We start from the raw sequence: 17,352 nt of genomic DNA, 5'->3' as shown, positions 1-17,352 counted from the left end.
TAATGACACATCAAGCATCGTGTTCTACTGCTTTTGCCTCCTAACTATACCTCAACACTGACCTCTTCTCTCTGCCTCTACCACCTCTCATCTGTTCAGGACACCATCATCTCTCCCTTGATGTCTGCAACAGCCTTCTGCTTCGTCCCCTCCCCATCCAGAGACTTCAACCAGAGAGAAAGATGTCAAATATACACGAATCAGACCCTGCTTAAAACTGTGCAGTGGCTCCCTACCATCCAAGACATAAGACCCAAGCTCCTTAAATGGACCTCAAGGCCCTTACCTACCTTTCCAGCCTCAGCTCCTGCCACATTTGCTGAGCCTCCTCCCCACACTGTAGGCACAGAGAGCTTCTTTCCATTCCCTGAGGGAGCCCAACTCCTCTGTCAGCCCCAGCCCTACACTGCTGGCCCCAGGCTGGTCAAAGATCACCCCCATGTGTCATCCATCCTTCACCACCAGGATTATCTGCATGACCTGTGTGCAGTCCTCCCGAATGGATCGTGCATGCCTCAGGGGCAGGGGTGCTGGGCCTCTTGGCCACATCCATAGCCCCCCACACATGCTCACAGAGGGGCTTCAGAATGAAGGCACGGGGGAGCAGGGTAGAGAGAGAGGTGTTGATGCCGATGGGTCTTCTCATTGGGGCTTGGCGGATGAGGTATGAGAGCACATCAATCAGATACACGCATACACACATACATCCCAGTGCCCTGATATCACACTTGTCCAGGCCCCAGGAACACACAGGGGACCAGGACTGACCTGACAGAGTCAGCCCAGCCCGAGCCAGGGCTGTCTCCATGTATATTAGCTTCTTCTCCTGGGTGATTTGTGAAGGGACAGGCAGCTGAGGGTGGGCACAGGCTGAGCCCTGGCCCTGTGTGTTCGGGGAGGGTGGGGATGGGAGGGCGGGTGCTTTAGGCAACTGTGCACAAGCCTGGTACTAACCCTCCATCCCTCGTGCTCCCCAGGACCAGAGCAAGCAGGCTCCCAGACCAGATGCGAGACTGTGCTGTGCTGGCACAGCTGGCACCCACTAGGAATCAGAGGACCAGCCAGAGGGTCCTAGCCAGAGCCCCGAAGCTCAGGTCCCCTGGGCAGGGGCTAGGCCCGAGCTGCAGAGCCGAGTACTCCTGCGGGCTAGAAGGCCCAGCCTGCCCCCTAAAGCCCCTAAAGCTCATCCTCAAAACGAGCAAAGGATATCTCCTGGAGAGAGCAGCCATGTCCGAGGCCTTGTGCTCGGGTCCCCCAAGCCCCAAAGCGTCCCCAGGAAAAAAGTGACTCTTGCGTTCATTTCAAAGGGCAGCAAATCTAGCTTCCATCTGTTAAATATTAGAGGAGAAAAAAAAATCTAGGAAGACCAAATGACGCAGACATGGGACTCTAAGCAAGAAGAAATGATGATTAATGGAGAGAGAGACAGAGAGACAGAGAGGAAGGGGCCTGGAGCATCTGAGAACCTTGCCCCAGCCAGGCTGGCCCAGGGCCCACTCACCCAGCTCCATCCTGCTTCTCACCCGGGAAGCCCTGCCCAGCCAGGCACCCCTCTGTGACTACTGCGCTCAGGGAAGTGGCATCTTGATACTCACCTCAGAATGCCTGCCACCCCTAAGGCTGACCCAGGCCTGGGGGCGGGGGGGCGGCAGGTGAGGCTGATGAGAGTAAGACCCAGGACCGGGCAGGACACGGCTCCCATGGGGAGGGCACAGCTCACCTGCCTGAAGCAGGAAGTGTTAAGAAGAGAGCCTGAACAGGTGGTGTGGGGCAAAGTCTGCCAGGAGGGCTGAAAGGGTACTGTTCGGCTGCATACACCCAGACCTGCCTGTCTGTGTTGGCGGGGGCCACCAGATGCAGCTACACAGCCCCCACGGGCAGGCGCACAGGACCGGGACTCCACTGGGGCCTGGCTGCTGGACTCCCTTGGCATAGCTGGCCACTGCTGCTGGGGTCCCTGGAGCTGCAGGCCAGGGCCACGGTGAGGCTCCAGTCCATACTGGTCAGCAGGGCCAAGTGGTGAGGCAGCCGTGGGCCCATCCACGTAGGGCTCTGTGGTCTGCAGCCCCAGCTTAGCCCGGTGCATCTTGTATGGGGCTTGGGAGTGGGGGGCAATGCCAGATCGCCAGATGTGAGAAGAGAGGTGGAGGCTGGAGGTTTCTGATGCATGGGAGGTCCCACCGTGCGGTGGAGGGGGCATGGGTCCACATTTCGTTGCTCCCTTTCTCAGCAGGATGAGCTAGGCTGGTACCCATCCTGCAGGCCAAGGACTCCAGGGCAAAGCAGAGAGCCAGAGCCTGGACATGGGACACACTGAGTGTGGTCAGAGCCCAGGCTCGGCTTCCACAAGGACACTGAAGCCCAGAGAAAGCAAGCTACTTCTGGAGGTCATTGGGCCAGAAGGGAGCGCCACCGCAGGGAACCAGGCAGCCACTGAGGATGCCCTGGGGGTCAAGATCAGGTGAAGGAGCCACATGAAGGAGGGGGGCGCAGACTGGGGGCTGCTGGGCAGAGGACATGCGTGCTGAGGCACTGTCTCCGCTGGCACCCTGCTGCCAGGGCCGGTCCCTAAGCCCAGCGTAGCTGAGGGCTGGCTGCCTCCTCCAGGCTGCCTTTTCACGGGTGGATTCTCTCTGTCCTCACTTGACCCCAGAGAATGGGTCACAGAGTCACAGCAAGGGCCACTTTCAATCCCACCCCATGCCACAGAGAGGCCAGCCCCTCCTTCTAGAGGCATCCTGCCCATCTGTGGAGTGGGGTGGGGCGGTGAGCAGCACTTTTCTCTCAGGCCCTGTGCCACAGCACCCTACCCTCCTTGGGAAGGGTGGCGCATTAGCTGGCTGCCCCGGGTGATGGTGACCCCATGGTGCTGGGGAGTCAGAGAGATGGGAGGTGAGGGAAAGAGGTCTGGCTGAGATCATGGCCTGCTGCATCCAACTGGGTAGGGGCCTGGGAACCTGCAGGGCCTCCCCCTTCCACAATAGGCAGCTCCTCAGGGTCTCACCAGGCAGCAGGGGTCGGGGCAGGGGGAGGGGGTAAGCCCAGCATGAACAGGGAGGAGGATGTGAGCCGTAAGCTGTGCCAATTCTCTTTTCCAGGCCACCGCCTCCTGCTCCTGTACCAGGGCATGTGCCCAGCCCTACTGGCCCTCCAAACCTCTCAGCACCGCTGTCTGCCCCCCAAATCAGCCGTGCCTGCCTCACAGGCCAGCTAGGCCCGTCCCAGAGGCCGTGGTCACTGGCAGCACACGAGTGGCTGGGCGGAGGGCCCCCAGGGCACATAGCATCTGGCTTTCCCCTCCTCCGCAGCGAGAAGACAAGACTTGTCTGTAAACCACTCAGTACTCATGTTTATTTATAAAGTTATTTCCTAAAAAGGCTGCACATAAATAGTTATCAACAAGATCGTTATACTCTGCTCTCGTCTGCTGTAAGGCCTCTCTCCAGAGCCAGGTGCAGGTGCCGTGAAGGGACACCGTGGAGGGTCACCGGCAAGCTCTGCGGCCTGAGCCATGAGGAACAGAGACGCCGTGTGTGCGGCTTCCCCTGCTCTCCCTGCGGCACCTGCTGCTCCTCTGGCCCTGGGCCCCGTAAGACGGGCTCTTCGCCTGGACCCGTGAGCACGTGCAGTCATCCAGCTCAGGCCTGGCTGCTTCGGCATCAAGGCTGGGGGCATCATGGGAGGGAGCCCCTCGGAAACCCCAGTTGCTAGAGCTGACATAGCCGGGGGTGGTGTCACCCGGTTAGGTTTTCATAACTGCCATGAAGGAGGCCTGCAGGAGGAAAGATGGCAAGGGCTGGGCAGCGGCTGCCCAGGATGGCAGCTGGGGCCTGCCCCCCTCGTGCACCGGGCTACACTGCCACAGCTGTGACTGTAGCTCCCGCCCCTCGGCCCTCCTGCCAAGAGACAAGTGTGCCCGTGTCCCAAGCCCCACACCTACCTCCCGGAGGAGCTGCCCCAGCCTCTCCTGGCTGTGGATGGAGCGCCTGCGGGAGAGAAGACACAGTAGCCTGGCTGGCCCCCAGCCGGAGGAGCAGCTGCGCTCGCCTCCTGCCACCCCCCTGCACGCTGACATGCCCTGCCTGCTGCTGCTCTGTTGGAACAGGTTGGAGCTGGGGTGGGTGGGCCAGAGGGTATGACAGGAAGGGGCACACAACATGCTGAGGAATCCCTCCCAGCCCTAGAGCCCCACCTGTCTATCCTGGTGGCGATGGTCACCGTGAAGGCCCCTTCCGTATCCGGCAGGTAGGTGGAGGGCACGATCCTGTAGGTCCCTGCTGACAGGTGGCAGAGCTGGCTCACTTCCTGGGCGTAGCGATGCGGCACACAGCTCAGCACAGGCTCCTGAAGCAGCAGGCCGGGTGCACTGCGGCTCCCCCCGTCCACCGGAACCTGGGGGACGCACGGGCTCAGACAGGGGAGGCCTGTCCACTGGGCCGCCATGGCCAACAGGAACGGCTCTCCTTCCTCAGTTTGGGCCTTCAATACCTGTCTGAGGCTGGGCTGTGCGGGGTCAGGCAAGACAGGGGCACTCTGCTTGGATATGGATCTCCCACATCACACACCTGCCCCTTCCCAGCGGGGAGACCCGTCCAGCCTGCCAAGCTGGGCCCACCGCTCACCAAGGCCCCATAACCCTTGTTAGATGTGCAGCCCTGCCTGGGGGACTACCACCATCACCACGGCCCAGGGCTCTGTCCCAGGACTCATCTGACCGGCTCCTAGCACTGGCACTTTTATCAAAGCTCCAGTTTTTATCGAAGCTCCCCCCCAGATGCCCCAGGGGACAGCCCGGGGCAAGCAAGACTCCACAATGAGCTCCCTGCTCTTTGGGAGCACGGTGGCTCTGTCCTCCCAAAGGTACACAAGCTTCTCAGAGACCTGCCCTATATCCACAGCCCAGGCAGGCTAAGTGTGCCCACCCCACCACACCAGCCATCATCCCAGCCCATGCCCTCCTCGGGCACCCGCTGGCTCATCAAGCCCAACTTGAGGTGGAGCCCCCAGGAGGAGCACACGTGCGGGTTGCAAGCCACTTCATTGCTGTGGCATCTGGGCCTGCGACCTCGGACCCTGATACTGTGTCTGTCTCCCTTCCTCCAACCACAGGTCTGCTCAGCACAGCACAGCCAGAGCTGAGGGGCAGGAAGGAGATCTGGGGTAGCATTTAAGATGTACAGGCCTGCCTGGGCCTTAACACCCGCTCCTCTTCACCCCATGACAGCTTTCTGACCCAAGAATTATCTAAGCCTTGCACTGGGTGGCATCTGTCACGCCACCACACCACCTTTTGTGGCCCCCTCCCTCCCTTTCCTGCTCTGCCTGGTGAGCCTGTGCTAGGGTCCCCTCCTGGACTCCAGAGGATGCCCTCTCCCTGGAAGAGTGGCCCCAGAAGGGTGGGGCATGGGGAAGAACGGGGCTACGTGGCTTTGGGGCAGCTCCTGGTGGGGCGCACCCTCGGGTCTCCTGGGCGGGAGGCACAGTTCAGGGGAGCAGAACTGACCTGACATTGCTGCTCTGAACTGGGGGAGTGGACGGGGGGCTGTCTGAGCTGACCCAGGCCCCCGTGAATTACAGACTTCAGGAAACTAGACATGGATCTTGCATGGGACCGGCCACCCAGCTGTGCCCACACAACCGAGTCCAGGCCTCTGTCATGCCTGGCCACCCGTGGGGACACAGTCCCTCTGAGAGCCTCCCTGCCCCCCGGAGCAGGAGGAGCTTGCCTGGAAGATGTGGAAGCCAATGGGATGGCACTGGGCGTCCTGGCAGTGCTGGCGCAGAGTGATGCGGACGCAGCGGGGGCCTGGGCCCTCGGAGACAGACAGGGGGAAGCAGGGGTTGCTAGGGTAGGAGGCAAAGTTCCTGCTGCCCCCTGCCGTCTGGCCGCTTCTCCAGGAGCCCCGCAGCTGTACCGTCTCCCACTCGCCCTCGGGCAGGGCCTCCCCAGGGGCAGGGCTCCCGGCCGCCGACTTGATGGCACTGCCCGGGAAAGACACACGGAAGGGCAGCTGGCAGCGAGCTCCGGACCGTGGACACACACACCCCTCCCATGAAGCTGCCCGGGCCATGCTGCCCTTTTCTCCTAGAGCTCCTCCATGCCCCTCACCTGAGGGAGATTCTCCCGCTAGAGAAGACCCGCAGCAGAAACTGCCCCGGCACGTCCTTCAGGAAGGTGCTGGGCACAGCCAGGTAGTAGCCCGGTGTGAGTTCGCAGCGGAGGTGGACCTCCCGGTCGTAGGCATGGCACACGGTGCCAGCAACAGGGGGTGTGGACAGGACCCTGGGCAGGCTGACCCGCCGCTTCTCCACCTGCACAGAGGAGGGCTGTGGGCCACCATCCCGAGAAAGGCCCCGCCACCTTCGCCCAGTGGAAGGGCCTCTCAAATGACTTCACAAAAGAGCACCTGGACCTGTGGGTCCTTCCCAGCATAGCGGGGGCCGGCGCAGAGTGCTCCCCAGGCCAGGGCTCTCACTCAACCCCAGGGGTCAGAGTCCCCCTGCTCTGGGAGACAGCAGACCAATCTAGATGGGGCTGGGCCCCGTTCCCTCCTGCCAGTCAGCCAATGGCTGCTTCTGCTTCGTCTCCCTTTGTCGGACAGACACGGGCCGGGCTGGGCGGAGCTGGGTCTGTGGGAGCCCCAGCAGATAGGTGACCCGGGAGGATGAGGCAGGTAAGGCTCCCGGTGGTCCCTCATGTCCCAGCACCCCCAGGCCCTGAGCAGGGAGGCGGGCCCAGGAGGAGTTACCTTCCAGATATGCAGGCCCACGGCCTGGTAATCCTCGCTCAGGAAGCTGGCTGGGCTCCTCGAGGCACACTCGCCCCTCGCCGGTGCCCGAGCCCGGCCTGCCCGGCCCATGGCGCGCACCCTGGGTCTCTGCAGGACGGCAACAAACACCTCGCTTGGTTCTGAGACCCGCAGCCAGAATTTGGGGTTGCTGGGAAAGCCGCTGTTGTTCCGACAGCCTCCTGCCGACTGCCCCTTGACCCAGGCCCCAGGCAGTTCCTGAGTGTGGCACAGCGCCTTTTCTAGGGGAGAACCAGCAGGCAGCAGCCTCAGGAAAGGACTCCTACTCAGGCTTCCCTGCCACTCTCACCAGCACCAGCTACAGCACCCTAGAGGCAGGAGCCCCGCAGTCTCCTACCACCTCAAGCCGCCTGGGATGGGAGGGGATGGAGCGCTCACTCGGCACACAGGGTGAGCAGAATAGGGCCCGGAGCGAGGGTTTTGCTGAGAGCCCCCAGAGGGATGCGGTGGCTGCTCGCCCTGACATCCGGAGGCAGGGAGGCTCTGAGAGTCTGTGCCGGTCGGCGTACCCCTACAAGGGCCTGTCCCAGGTGCAGGCCTCCCCCTTACCTGAGTAGAGGCTCTGCAGGTAGCCGGCCTCTGTGATCGGGAAGCCAACGGTGACTTCATCAAACTCCCGGAGGAACTCCTCCTCCTCCACCCAGAACTCCCCTTCCTGCAGCTGGGACAGCAACTCGGACTTATCGGCTGGGTCCACCTGGCTCCACCCTTCGCCCCTGGAAGGCAGTTTCCTTCAGCGGTGGCCCGTGACCCCTGAGCTGACAGCACTGACGGGGGGAGCTCCGTGACCTGCCAGTTTCTTGCTGGCCCAGCTCAGATTGGCTCTGCCCCGGCCACACCCCTCTCCCTCTCTGAGGCTCCTACCTCTGGACCTGTCTCTCCAGGGCTGTTCCCCTGAGCAGGCTAGTGAAGGCTGTGCCTGAGCTGCTGCTAGCCTCCTACACCCAGGAGGAAGGGTTCGGATCTGCTGACCAACTGCGGTTGGCCATGGGGCGTGGACCCAGGGCCCTCGCTCAATCCTGGTCCCCGGCATCAGTAAAGGTCTTAAAGCTAAGCTGCACACTGTGATTCAGGTGTCCCACATGTCCTGTCACCCACAGCCCAACCGGGCATCCACCAGTCCATGGGCATGCTCAAGATAGGAGCCCAGGGCCTCGGTCCTAGCACCAAGCCCGAACCAGCCCTCTAAGGCCATCTGGGGCCAAACGCAGGACCCAGGGGCCACAGGCAAGTGCCAGGGGGCCTTGTGGGAGACAACTGCACTGCGCTGATCAGCTACAAACCCGCACGGGCACACGCACATGGCTGCAATGGCTCTTCACTGCCGCTTGGGGCCCCAGACCCCTGCCCTCCCTGACAGCAGCACAGTCCCGGCCCTCAGCCACACTCACCCCTCTCTCCAGGGCCCCTGCCAGCACCGCCGGCCCCAGGGATTCTGAATACGCAGCAGAAGGAGGCTCTGGCCCGCCCGGCCCTGGAGCTCTTGCAGATCCGACACAATGAAGGCATGAAACTCCCCCAGCTCCCTGGCACCTGGGTGAGGAATGGCTGCGTTGTAGGCTGGAAGTCCCCAAACTGGGCACACGCACCGGTCTGTCTCCCTCCCCATGGGATGCACTAGCCCACCCGCCCGTGGCCATGGCAGCGCCTAGCTCCCAACGGACAGCTGGGTCCCCTTTCCTGACCACTGTGGACAAGTGAGCTTAGGAGTGGCCTGAGCCAGTGCAGAGCCCCGGCTGAGGACCTGGGTGTAGACTGTGGCTCGGCTGCCAAGGGCCCAGCTGGCCATTCCCTTCTCGGGGCCTCGGTTCCTGCTGGGGTGGAGGAGCAAGGCTGGCCAGCTGACAAGGCAGTGCAGGGCGGGTTCTCAAATGTGCAGCTACAAGGATTGTCAACAACAGGTCTGGGGCAGGTCTGGGACCTCCAAGAAGAGCAATCTCCTCCTGGCCAGGCTGGCTAGCTGAGTGGGCAGCAGGGCACTGCACGGCCAGAGACTGCGGGACCAAACACTGCTGAGGGGCAGACTGGAGGCCCAGAAAGGAAACAACCCTATTTGCCCAGAGTCCCTTGGGTCACACCACATGGAAGTGGAGGAGCCAAATGGTGACTAGAGCCCCACCTGCGGAAGAGGGGTGGCAGTCCAGAAAGAAAGAAATTTCTGGAATGTCTTTAAAAAGCTTTCTTTAGGGGCGCCTGGGTGGCTCCCTGGATTAAAGCCTCTGCCTTTGGCTCAGGTCATGATCCAGGAGTCCTGGAATTGAGCCCTGCATCAGGTTCTCTGTTCAGCAGGGAGCCTGCTTCCCCCTCTCTCTGTCTCTGTCTGCCTCTCTGCCTACTTGTGATCTGTCAAATAAATAAATAAAATCTTAAAAAAAAAAAAAAAGAAAAGAAAAGAAAAGATAAAGCTTTCTTTAGAATGGCGCTGTAGCCACCACTCTGGGTGTCTGCCCAAATCCCCAGAGCCGAGACACCTCTGCGGGATCCAGATGAGCGCTGGCAGCAACCCCTGCTTTGTCTGGGGGTTTCTGCAAAGCCTGGGGTGCTAAGAATGAGCCCAGCCCCAGCTTGGGGGCGGCTGGTGCCAAGCCTCAGGGAGAGTTCTGACGCCTCACTCTGCACAGTCAGCATGGCCCCTGTGGGCCTCCCCCCACCCCCTCGCAGAGTGGTGGCAGCCTGACCTATGCCCAGCCCAGTGGCGTTCACTGTCCACACACACTGTTTATTTCAATGTCTGTGTCCTTGGGCCAAAAAACCCATTATGAGAATCATCCTAAATGTGCAGGCTATTAAATACAGAAACATTCAGTAATTCTGTCCCTAATGTGAAAGACTGGAAAGCCCCGAAATGGGCGGTGTTAAGGGGCAGAGTAAGAAGACACATCAGCCTGGCTGACAGAACGAGATACCTGCAGTCCACACAGCGCCCGAGAAAGCAGAGGGACGCCTGGTTGTGGAAAAGCCCCAAGGGTCACGGAAAAGTCAAAACAGTTCCATGTGCGCGGTTTCTTCCTTTTGAGAAACTTCCTTTAATAAGCACGGAAACCACTCAAACGAAAACCTGAGTCTGATTCTGCCAGGGTGCCATGGGCCGGAAATGCCACCACCCCGGGTTCTGGAGTTTCCGGTGGCGGCCGCCCTGGCAGAGGTTCCAGCCTCAACCTACTCCCGAAGTTGGGGAGAAAGAGAAAAGTCAAGGGAAAAAGGGACCCTCCCTCTGGAGAAGGACAGGTGGCAGGGGAAGGTCACACACCAGACACCGGGTTTTAAAGACAAATGTCTTGTTTTCCACTCAGTCCCGATGAGGCCCTGAGAACCAGCCCTCGTGCGGCTGTGGGGCACAGGGGCACAGGCCCATACCACGGGCACCTGCCTGCCACCTCACCTGCTCTGGGGCTGAGCACCGAGCAGCTTATCAGACACCGGTCCTTGAGGCTGAGCAACTGCCGACAAGTCCTGTGCTCTGAGCCGCCGGGCCTGTCCTGTTGGCCACTGGTTCTGGCCAAGTCCTTCAAGCTCCACCTTTCTGCCAGGCCCCCAGTGAGGTCTACCAGGGCATCGGCCACCTGCCCCGCCCACAGGTGCTCGTAGGACCCGTAGACCCTGGGGAGACACAACCATAGGAAGTGAGGCTCTGGCACGGGGACACAGCGGCCTGCTTCTCTTCCATCTGCAACACCCTCAAATCACCTGACCCTCCACTTCAGTAGCTTCTCTTTACTCCTGCCTCATCCTCACCAAGCACAGACATCACTGGACTCTCAAAGGCCACACTGCACAGTGGGCCCAGCCCCGACCTACGGCCTCCAGCATGGACACAAGCGGGAGGCAGCATGAGGCGTGAGGCTGTGAACACGCACTGCTCCACTTCTCCAGATCGAAGCCCACCCTGGTCCTGGGATGGAGGCACTCGCACACACATCACTGCCTCACTCCCTTTGTGCAAAGGCCTGTTTATCACAGCGGCCTCTTCCGGCAGGCTGAGCACTACATTCTAAGAGGGTCATTTTCCCCTTCAGACCTGGGGTGAGGGGCACGGCCTTAGGCAGGACCTCGATAAGCAAGCACAGAAATCTGGGTGGCTTTACTCCTCCCACCTTACTTTGAAGTGAGGACAGGGAAAGAGGGAGTGGGTAGCAGGGGTGGAGTTGGTGGGGGGGGAGCGGAGACGGGCACTACAGGCCCCGTCTCAGAGTTTCTGTCTCTGGACAGGCTGGTCCCACTGCAGGCCTGGCTGCCAGGTTCTGGGGACTGAGGAGGGCGCTTAGCCCAGGGAGAGCGGAGACGTACTGCCCAGGAACGGCCTAAGGCTGCTGTGGCTCCCCAGCCCACCCCAGCCTGGCCCCTCCAGCCTTCGGCACGCGTACTTGGCATAGACTTTCTCCAGTAGGGGAAGCCAGAACACATCCTCTCTCTGGCACCGGGAGAAGCAGAGTCTCCCTGCAAGACAAGGCAGACGGTCATCTACGGTCACCTCCAGCCAGTGTCCAAATTGCCAGATTCGACAAGTAAAGGAGCCGCGGTACGCGTGGTCACACCAGCTCGGCTGTCCTGGAGGGAAGACCTACCACGCACAGGGAAAGGCAAAAGGAGAGCATGAGAGACAAACCATGCAGTGTTTCCCACGCACTGTCACAAGAGCCGCTCCACGCTACCCTGCTGCTCTGCCCGGGGCCTGACTTCGCTCCACAGCTGGATGTCCATGTGGATGCAAAACCCAGTCGCCACATAGAAAACTAACAGACTTTCCAGTAAAACATCTTAGGACCACACTGAGGGAGCCGAGTGTCTCTAAAACCTTAAGGCCAACAATGATGTCCTACTGTCCCAAATAAGCTCTTGACCTGAATCCAAAACAAACATGACTTTTACAGGCAATTCTCGGCAAAGCTGGCTGTGGATGGCGGTCACAGTGACCCCCCAGCTGCAGGTGGGGCGGGGGTCTCAGGAGTTCTGCCAGCGCCTGGACCCAGTGCGTTCACTGCAGGCTTTGGAGTTCTGACCCAGAATAAGACACAGGTAGGGTCTGCACCTACACAGGCTTGTCTGGTCCTGCTCTGTCACTTACTGACTATGAACATGTTATCAAAGGTTTTAGCGTTGTTCGCAAATGAGGGTCAAAGCCAGACAGGCCCTGAGCACAAAGGCCAGCAACTATGGTGTGATTAGCAGGGCCTGGGGACATGGGAGTAGCTCCAAAGGGGTCACTACTGTCAATGTTGCTGCTTTAATCAGTAACGTCCAGGCAGGAGCCAAACAAAGCTGTGAGGCTCCTGGAGAAGCCCGCTGAGCAAGTCTTTTATACGTGTGCTATCAGCCTAGCATCTGAAACAGTTTTAACCACCTTTTGCCAATTTATGTTCAAAACTGTTAAAAACAAAAAAAGTCAACTAGCTAGGGAAACATACTCCGAACCAGGGGCATAGGACCCGTCAGCCGAACCTTCCCTACTCTGGGTAGCTGTGCTCATCTTTGCATACCAAGCGCACAGCTTGCATGAGAACCCAAGGCTCAGAAGGGCAGAGCAGAGGGGAAAGCCCACGTGCTGGAACCCTAGGGACACCTCAGAGCCCCTGTGGCCTGAGCGGAGAGCTGTCTCTTCCCACCAGCCACACCAGGCAGCCACAGCAGAGCCCACAGAGCAGGAGCTTCAGCTGCCCTGCCTCCGGCTTCCTTCCTGTGCACAGCGGACAGGAAGACAGCGGAAGAGCAGCCCTGCCCGCCCCAGATACCTGGTCCAGGAGCTGCTGGCTCTTCTGCAGAGCGGCGCAGGCACAAAGGAGCCAGCAGTCTCCCAGCAGCCCTTGCTTCACCTGTCCCTCCAGTGGGTTATCTCCAAACAGCCGGGGCGTGGCACAAATTTCCTGAAATAAAGAATATCACCCAGTTACATCATGCCTGAAGACTAGTCTCTAAAACTAAGGAGACAGGATCGAGGCGACAGGCCTGGGGAGGAGCTCTTCTGGTCACCCATATTGCCTAAGAGGGAAGGGGAAGCAGCAGGCCTCCCATAGCCCCTCCTGGCTTTAGATCACTCCATCCGGTTTAAGTCCTAGGGTCCCTGTCTCTTTCTGTCTACCTTCCTAAAACGGCAAAACTGCAACTCTAGATAAGTCCTTCTCGAAACAGCTAACTTGCCCTAGAAAATGGTTTCACTTTAAATTCGTAATGGCAAATCTCAGACGGATCCTGCTTAATTTCCCCAAACCCAGACTACTTTATACCTTCCCCTTTCCCCTCCTCTTAACACTTCCATGCCCCCACCCTTTCCCACAGCCCTCTGAGCTGATGACCTTATCAGAAGCTTCCTCAGAAGCAACCCCTGCCTGACCCCCTCTCCTGCCTTCTTTAGAGCCAGCGTTCCTCCCATGACCCCCTCCCTCCTCCACCCCTGCAGGGAAAATGCCACCAGCATAAGGCAGAGAGAACCCCCATCTTCTGTAAGATACTGCCTCCCCCTGCATTATCTCCCCTTGAGTCTTCCCTTCTCTGACAGACTTCTTGTGAAAGAGCTGCTTCCTTACTTCCTCCATCCTGCTCCCTAAGCACGGGCCCCTCCAGCCTCTGGGCCAGTCACCTCTGTGTTGTCAAATTCAAAGGGCTCACTCTGTTCTCATCTTTCCTGACACTTGGCAGCATCACAGAACAGTGGCTGTCCCCTTGCACTCCCCCACAGTCCCCTCTTGGCTCCCATGGTTCCACGTGTTCCTGGCTGTCCTTTCACCTCACCGCCTGCTGGTTCTCCAAGCTACCTGCCAGGACACCTGCTTGAACCCTCTAGGGAATGTTAGGGGCCCTCAAGGCTCAGTTCCAAGCCCTCTCTTCTTTTTCAGACCCACTTTCTCCTGAAATACTGTTTGGGGCCCTCGGCCCTGTTATGGGTCCCATTCCCAGATGTCTGGGTCCTCTAGCCCAGAACTTCCTGAGCACCTAACTCTCAAGCCCACCTGCCTGTGGACAGCTCTGCTCACACCTGTGCGAGCAAAGTGGAATGCCAGAGTTCCATTCCTAGCTATCCCCCACCTCCCAATGTCCCCCAGCACATCAAACAGGACCACCATCTACCCAGGTGCCCAGGCTACAAATCTGGAAGTCGTTCTTGATCCTTGCTTCATCCTCACCCTCTACTTCCAATTGGTCACTAAGACTCATTAACTCCCCTCCAAATTATTTCTCAAATCCATCCACTTCAAAGCTCCGTCCTACTGGGTGCCATGCTACCCTAAGCCCCTGCACCTCTCTCTAGGACCACTGCATTCCTGCCCTGTCAGTCCACTTCCTAGCCAGCAGTAAAAGTGAGCTTCTTCAAACATAAACTCACTCAAATCCCTCCTCTACTAAAACCCTCTAAAGGCCTCCCACTGTGCCTAAAATGCATTTTTAATCCCAATTCCACTGGCACTTTCGTGCTTCCCGAGCACCTCTGTGACCTGAGCCACGCTGCTCCGAGGGCTGGTGACAGACCGCAGCGGTCTCCACCAAGACCGTGTACTTGCCGGCAGGGGAGGGCTCTCCCCGAGGTCTTACTTATCAGATGAACCATTTGTAAAGGTGGTCTGCACTAGTGCACGCAGCACTAGGCCAGAGCGTCCCTCTCCATGGACAGCGTCAAGCGTTCCCATGCGGAAATGCCGGTGCACTCGGTGCGAACAGCCTTGCCTTCCAGAAAAGCAGGAGCGCGGTCCATCCCGGCAAACGCGGGAAACAGAGCCGGGCCGCCTGTGGCCGGAAGAGCCGTGCGGCCCAGAGGCTCGGCCGGCCGGACGCCCGTCAGAGAAGCGGGGCCAGGCTGGCGTCTGCTGCACCGGACTTCTCGCCCTGCCCGAACCGCCTTCGGAACCGAGATTTGCGCTGGCTCCCTCGCGGGGCACCCTCCCCCCACCCCGCTCCTAAGGGCCGCAGCGGCACCCCGCCTGAGGCAGCGCGCGGGGCCCGACCCAAGGTTCGAGGCCCGGCCCGAGGTTCGGGACCCAGCCCGAGATTCGGGGCCCTGCACGAGGTTCGAGGCCCAGGTCGAGGTTCGGGGCCCGACCCGAGGTTCGGGGCCCGCGCCAGCCGCCCCACCTGCGGCCGCCTCCATGTGATGTCCTCGCGGAACTGGGCCAGCGGCGTGGAGAAGCTGGAGAAAAGCGAGGAGTCCGAGGCCGGGAAGTCGGCGTCCCGGAAGAGCTCCCTGGCCGGCGCCCGCATCCTGGGCGCCCCGGGCTCGCATGGGCTGCCCGCGCCCCCCGCGCCGAGCGCGGCCCCGGAAGGAAGGCGAGTCCACCGCACGCCCCGCGCGCGCCCGCTCAGTCGCCCCGGTAACCGCCGGACCATGTGACACCGCGGCCCAATCGCACTCAAACGGCGAAAGTGCCCTCCCCCCGGGGAGGCGTGGCTCCCGAGCTCCGCAGTCGCGGGTCTGTGTAGTCGCCCCGGCTGCAGTTCTCTTTCCGGGGTGGGGTCTGGGGGGTTGAGTGGGCCGCTACTGATACCCCGCGGGCCAACGGGCACCGTGTGGTCGAGCCGGTGCAGCTCGTTCCGGGGCGTCGGGGCCGCTTGGGGTCGCGGGCTCTTGGGGCTGAAGGGACCTGAGAGGCCTGTCCACCGAGGTCGAGCCGCGGACTACAGGTCCCAGCATGCAGCACCGCCTCCCGGAATGCTCCTCTCCTGGCTGCGGCGGCTGCGGGTCGGGCCGCCTGGTCAGGGAGGAGTCCGTGAGAGGCTCACGAGGGAAGGCGGCGGCGAGCCGCTGCGGTGGCCAAGGGCTGGGCTCTCGGCTGCAGCTGGCCGCGGGGAGGGCCTGTCGGGCTTGGGACGCTGTCTCCTTAGCGGGGCAGACGACGAGGCGGCCGCAGATGTTAGGATATATGGCCCTATGGGCGGGACAGTGAGGGACCTGGACGTGCGGTTACGGCTTCGGGCAGGCAAGGACAGGGATCCCGGGCCCTGCCTCAGTATTTACACTCGCTGCGGGAACCGGCATTTCCCCATTCCTGGGAAGGACGGAAGGCAGGCTTCCGGAGGCTTGTCCGCCGGCCCCGCGAAGCCTGCTTCAGTGGCATCGGAGCCTTCCCAGAGGGCTGGGCAGGGGAGGAGAAGCGGCCTCAGCCCTTGTCGTGGCAGCTCTCCGCTGCTACTGGGGTTACTCACATCTTGCGTTCCAGGCTGCCTTTACCCAACCCCCAGACAGGAAGAGTAGTCCAGTCTGAGGGGTTCTGCTATGGAGCGGACAAGTCCCTGCTGCCAGGAGAGAGGGAACCAGGTTCCCGTGACAGCCGCAGCTCCTCCCTACGACGGTGTCACACTGTGGGAGCCCCACCCACCAGGCTCTTTTGGAGGCCTGGAGGGCTCTGTTGAGGTTCTGGAAAACAACTAGGTATCTCAACTCCTGTCTCTGGGATGTTAGGACTTCACGACTGTTCAGCATTCCTGTAGTGTTATCTCCTGCAGAAGATGCCAGAAGCTGGCGGCTGCACTGGAGCCGAAGGGAATCTGGAAAGGCCTGGACTTGGCTTCATGTTAGTTTCTGACGAAGTAAGTGACGTTTCCTACGTGCCCTGGGTTGCTGGACTGTTCTCTCCAGGTAGCACACTGGGGAGAGTCCTAGAGGCTTGGGTGTCCAGTCCACCATCTGGAGAGCAGGCAGCTTCCTGCGGACATGTGCGACACATGTGACCATTTCCTTTCCCGAGCCTGTGGGTGTTAACGGGTTCTATGGAATCTGAGCCCTGCCTCCTCCCCTCCAGCCCCGCAGGTTATCACTACTCTGGAGTTTTTGTGCTCTGTGACTTTGCTCACACTTATGCCCAGATAACTCCCTGTTGTTTTTCAAGGGATAGTCTCTGACTTCACCACTTGGGGCTGGGGGTTGTCTCTTCTGAACCCCCACATCTCTTCCTTGTTCAGTGGGCAATAACCAGGCCCTGTATTCTCATGGGGACACAGCGAGTAGAAACCTGATTTAGTTGCTGCAGCTGAAGTCATTTGGGGAGTCCAGACCTCTCCTTAGCTCAGGGCCAGAAGTTTTAAAAGAGGAGCACGTGCCCCAGCTCAGAGCAACAGGACACAGGGAACGGTCCTCTGGGGGGGGGCGTTCCCCCAATCTGCCCAGGGCACTCAATGGCGCCTTCTTTTGTAGCCAGCTTTAGCTGCTGGCGTGTGGAGGGCTGGTGACAGAGACTGCTGCAGTCAGCTCGTGACCACAGGGGGACAACCCAGAAGACAAAGGCCTGCACACGGAGACTCCAGAGCAGAAAGAGCCCGGTGATGTCCCCGAGCCCCTGATCTTGTTGGTCCTAGGATCGTCCATCTTGGGATTATGATTTCATAGATAATAAATACAGTTTTACAGTTTGAGTAAATTTTGAGTTGAGTCTTTTGTTTCAGCCCTGTACACCTCGTCCAGAGGCCTGTATGCATTGACTACTGCTGTGAGTCAAGTTGCCCCAAAACTTAGAAACTTAGACATTTATTAGGTCACAGTTTCTGTGGGTTAGGAAACGTGGCGGCAGGTGGCTAGTTCTGGCTGAGGGTCTCCGGGCATGGCAGTCACAGTGTCGGCCAG

General features: G+C 60.1%; 1 protein-coding gene and 1 long non-coding RNA gene across 8 annotated transcripts; one reads left to right on the top strand and one right to left on the bottom strand.

The window, feature by feature from the left end:
* Positions 1-3,327: 3,327 nt before the first annotated feature.
* Positions 3,328-15,060, bottom strand: CAPN10 (calpain 10). 7 transcript variants are annotated; one of them, XM_032857664.1, is made up of 13 exons: positions 14,871-15,059; positions 12,539-12,670; positions 11,174-11,370; positions 10,192-10,409; positions 8,201-8,342; positions 7,359-7,525; positions 6,750-7,030; positions 6,110-6,312; positions 5,727-5,821; positions 4,193-4,392; positions 3,941-3,986; positions 3,739-3,772; positions 3,328-3,504 (listed from the first exon to the last, which is right to left on the bottom strand). In XM_032857664.1, the coding sequence occupies exons 1-13, from the start codon at positions 14,994-14,996 to the stop codon at positions 3,408-3,410; spliced, it is 1,938 nt and encodes a 645-aa protein (XP_032713555.1). In that variant the 5' UTR covers positions 14,997-15,059; the 3' UTR covers positions 3,328-3,407. The 7 variants fall into 7 exon arrangements, with proteins under 7 accessions (XP_032713555.1, XP_032713557.1, XP_032713553.1 ...); XM_032857663.1 differs by having other exon boundaries at positions 3,443-3,504; positions 5,727-5,982; positions 14,871-15,058; XM_032857666.1 differs by lacking the exon at positions 3,739-3,772 and having other exon boundaries at positions 5,727-5,982; positions 6,750-6,878; positions 7,359-7,470; positions 14,871-15,060.
* Positions 15,061-16,258: 1,198 nt separating this feature from the next.
* LOC116867825 lies at positions 16,259-17,149 on the top strand. The gene is made up of 2 exons (XR_004382668.1): positions 16,259-16,322; positions 16,927-17,149. It is a non-coding gene; the product is annotated as an uncharacterized LOC116867825 (long non-coding RNA).
* The last annotated feature ends 203 nt before the right edge of the window (positions 17,150-17,352 follow it).

This window comes from Lontra canadensis, unplaced genomic scaffold (genome assembly GCF_010015895.1).
Source record: "Lontra canadensis isolate GAN:19392208 unplaced genomic scaffold, GSC_riverotter_1.0 scaffold13, whole genome shotgun sequence".
Classification (NCBI taxonomy): Eukaryota; Metazoa; Chordata; class Mammalia; order Carnivora; family Mustelidae; genus Lontra; species Lontra canadensis.
This window is presented reverse-complemented; position numbering and strand designations above follow the sequence as displayed.

What these genes read in the sequence shown, in the direction of transcription:
- CAPN10 (XM_032857662.1), bottom strand. Translation starts at nt 14,996, where the DNA reads ATGCGGGCGCCGGCCAGGGAGCTCTTCCGGGACGCCGACTTCCCGGCC. An exon ending in CTGGAGAAAGTCTATGCCAA is followed by an intron (nt 10,410 to 11,173) that starts GTACGCGTGCCG and finishes GTGTCTCCCCAG; the next exon opens with GGTCTACGGGTCCTACGAGC. An exon ending in CCTGCAGAGCCTCTACTCAG is followed by an intron (nt 7,031 to 7,358) that starts GTAAGGGGGAGG and finishes GTTCTCCCCTAG; the next exon opens with AAAAGGCGCTGTGCCACACT.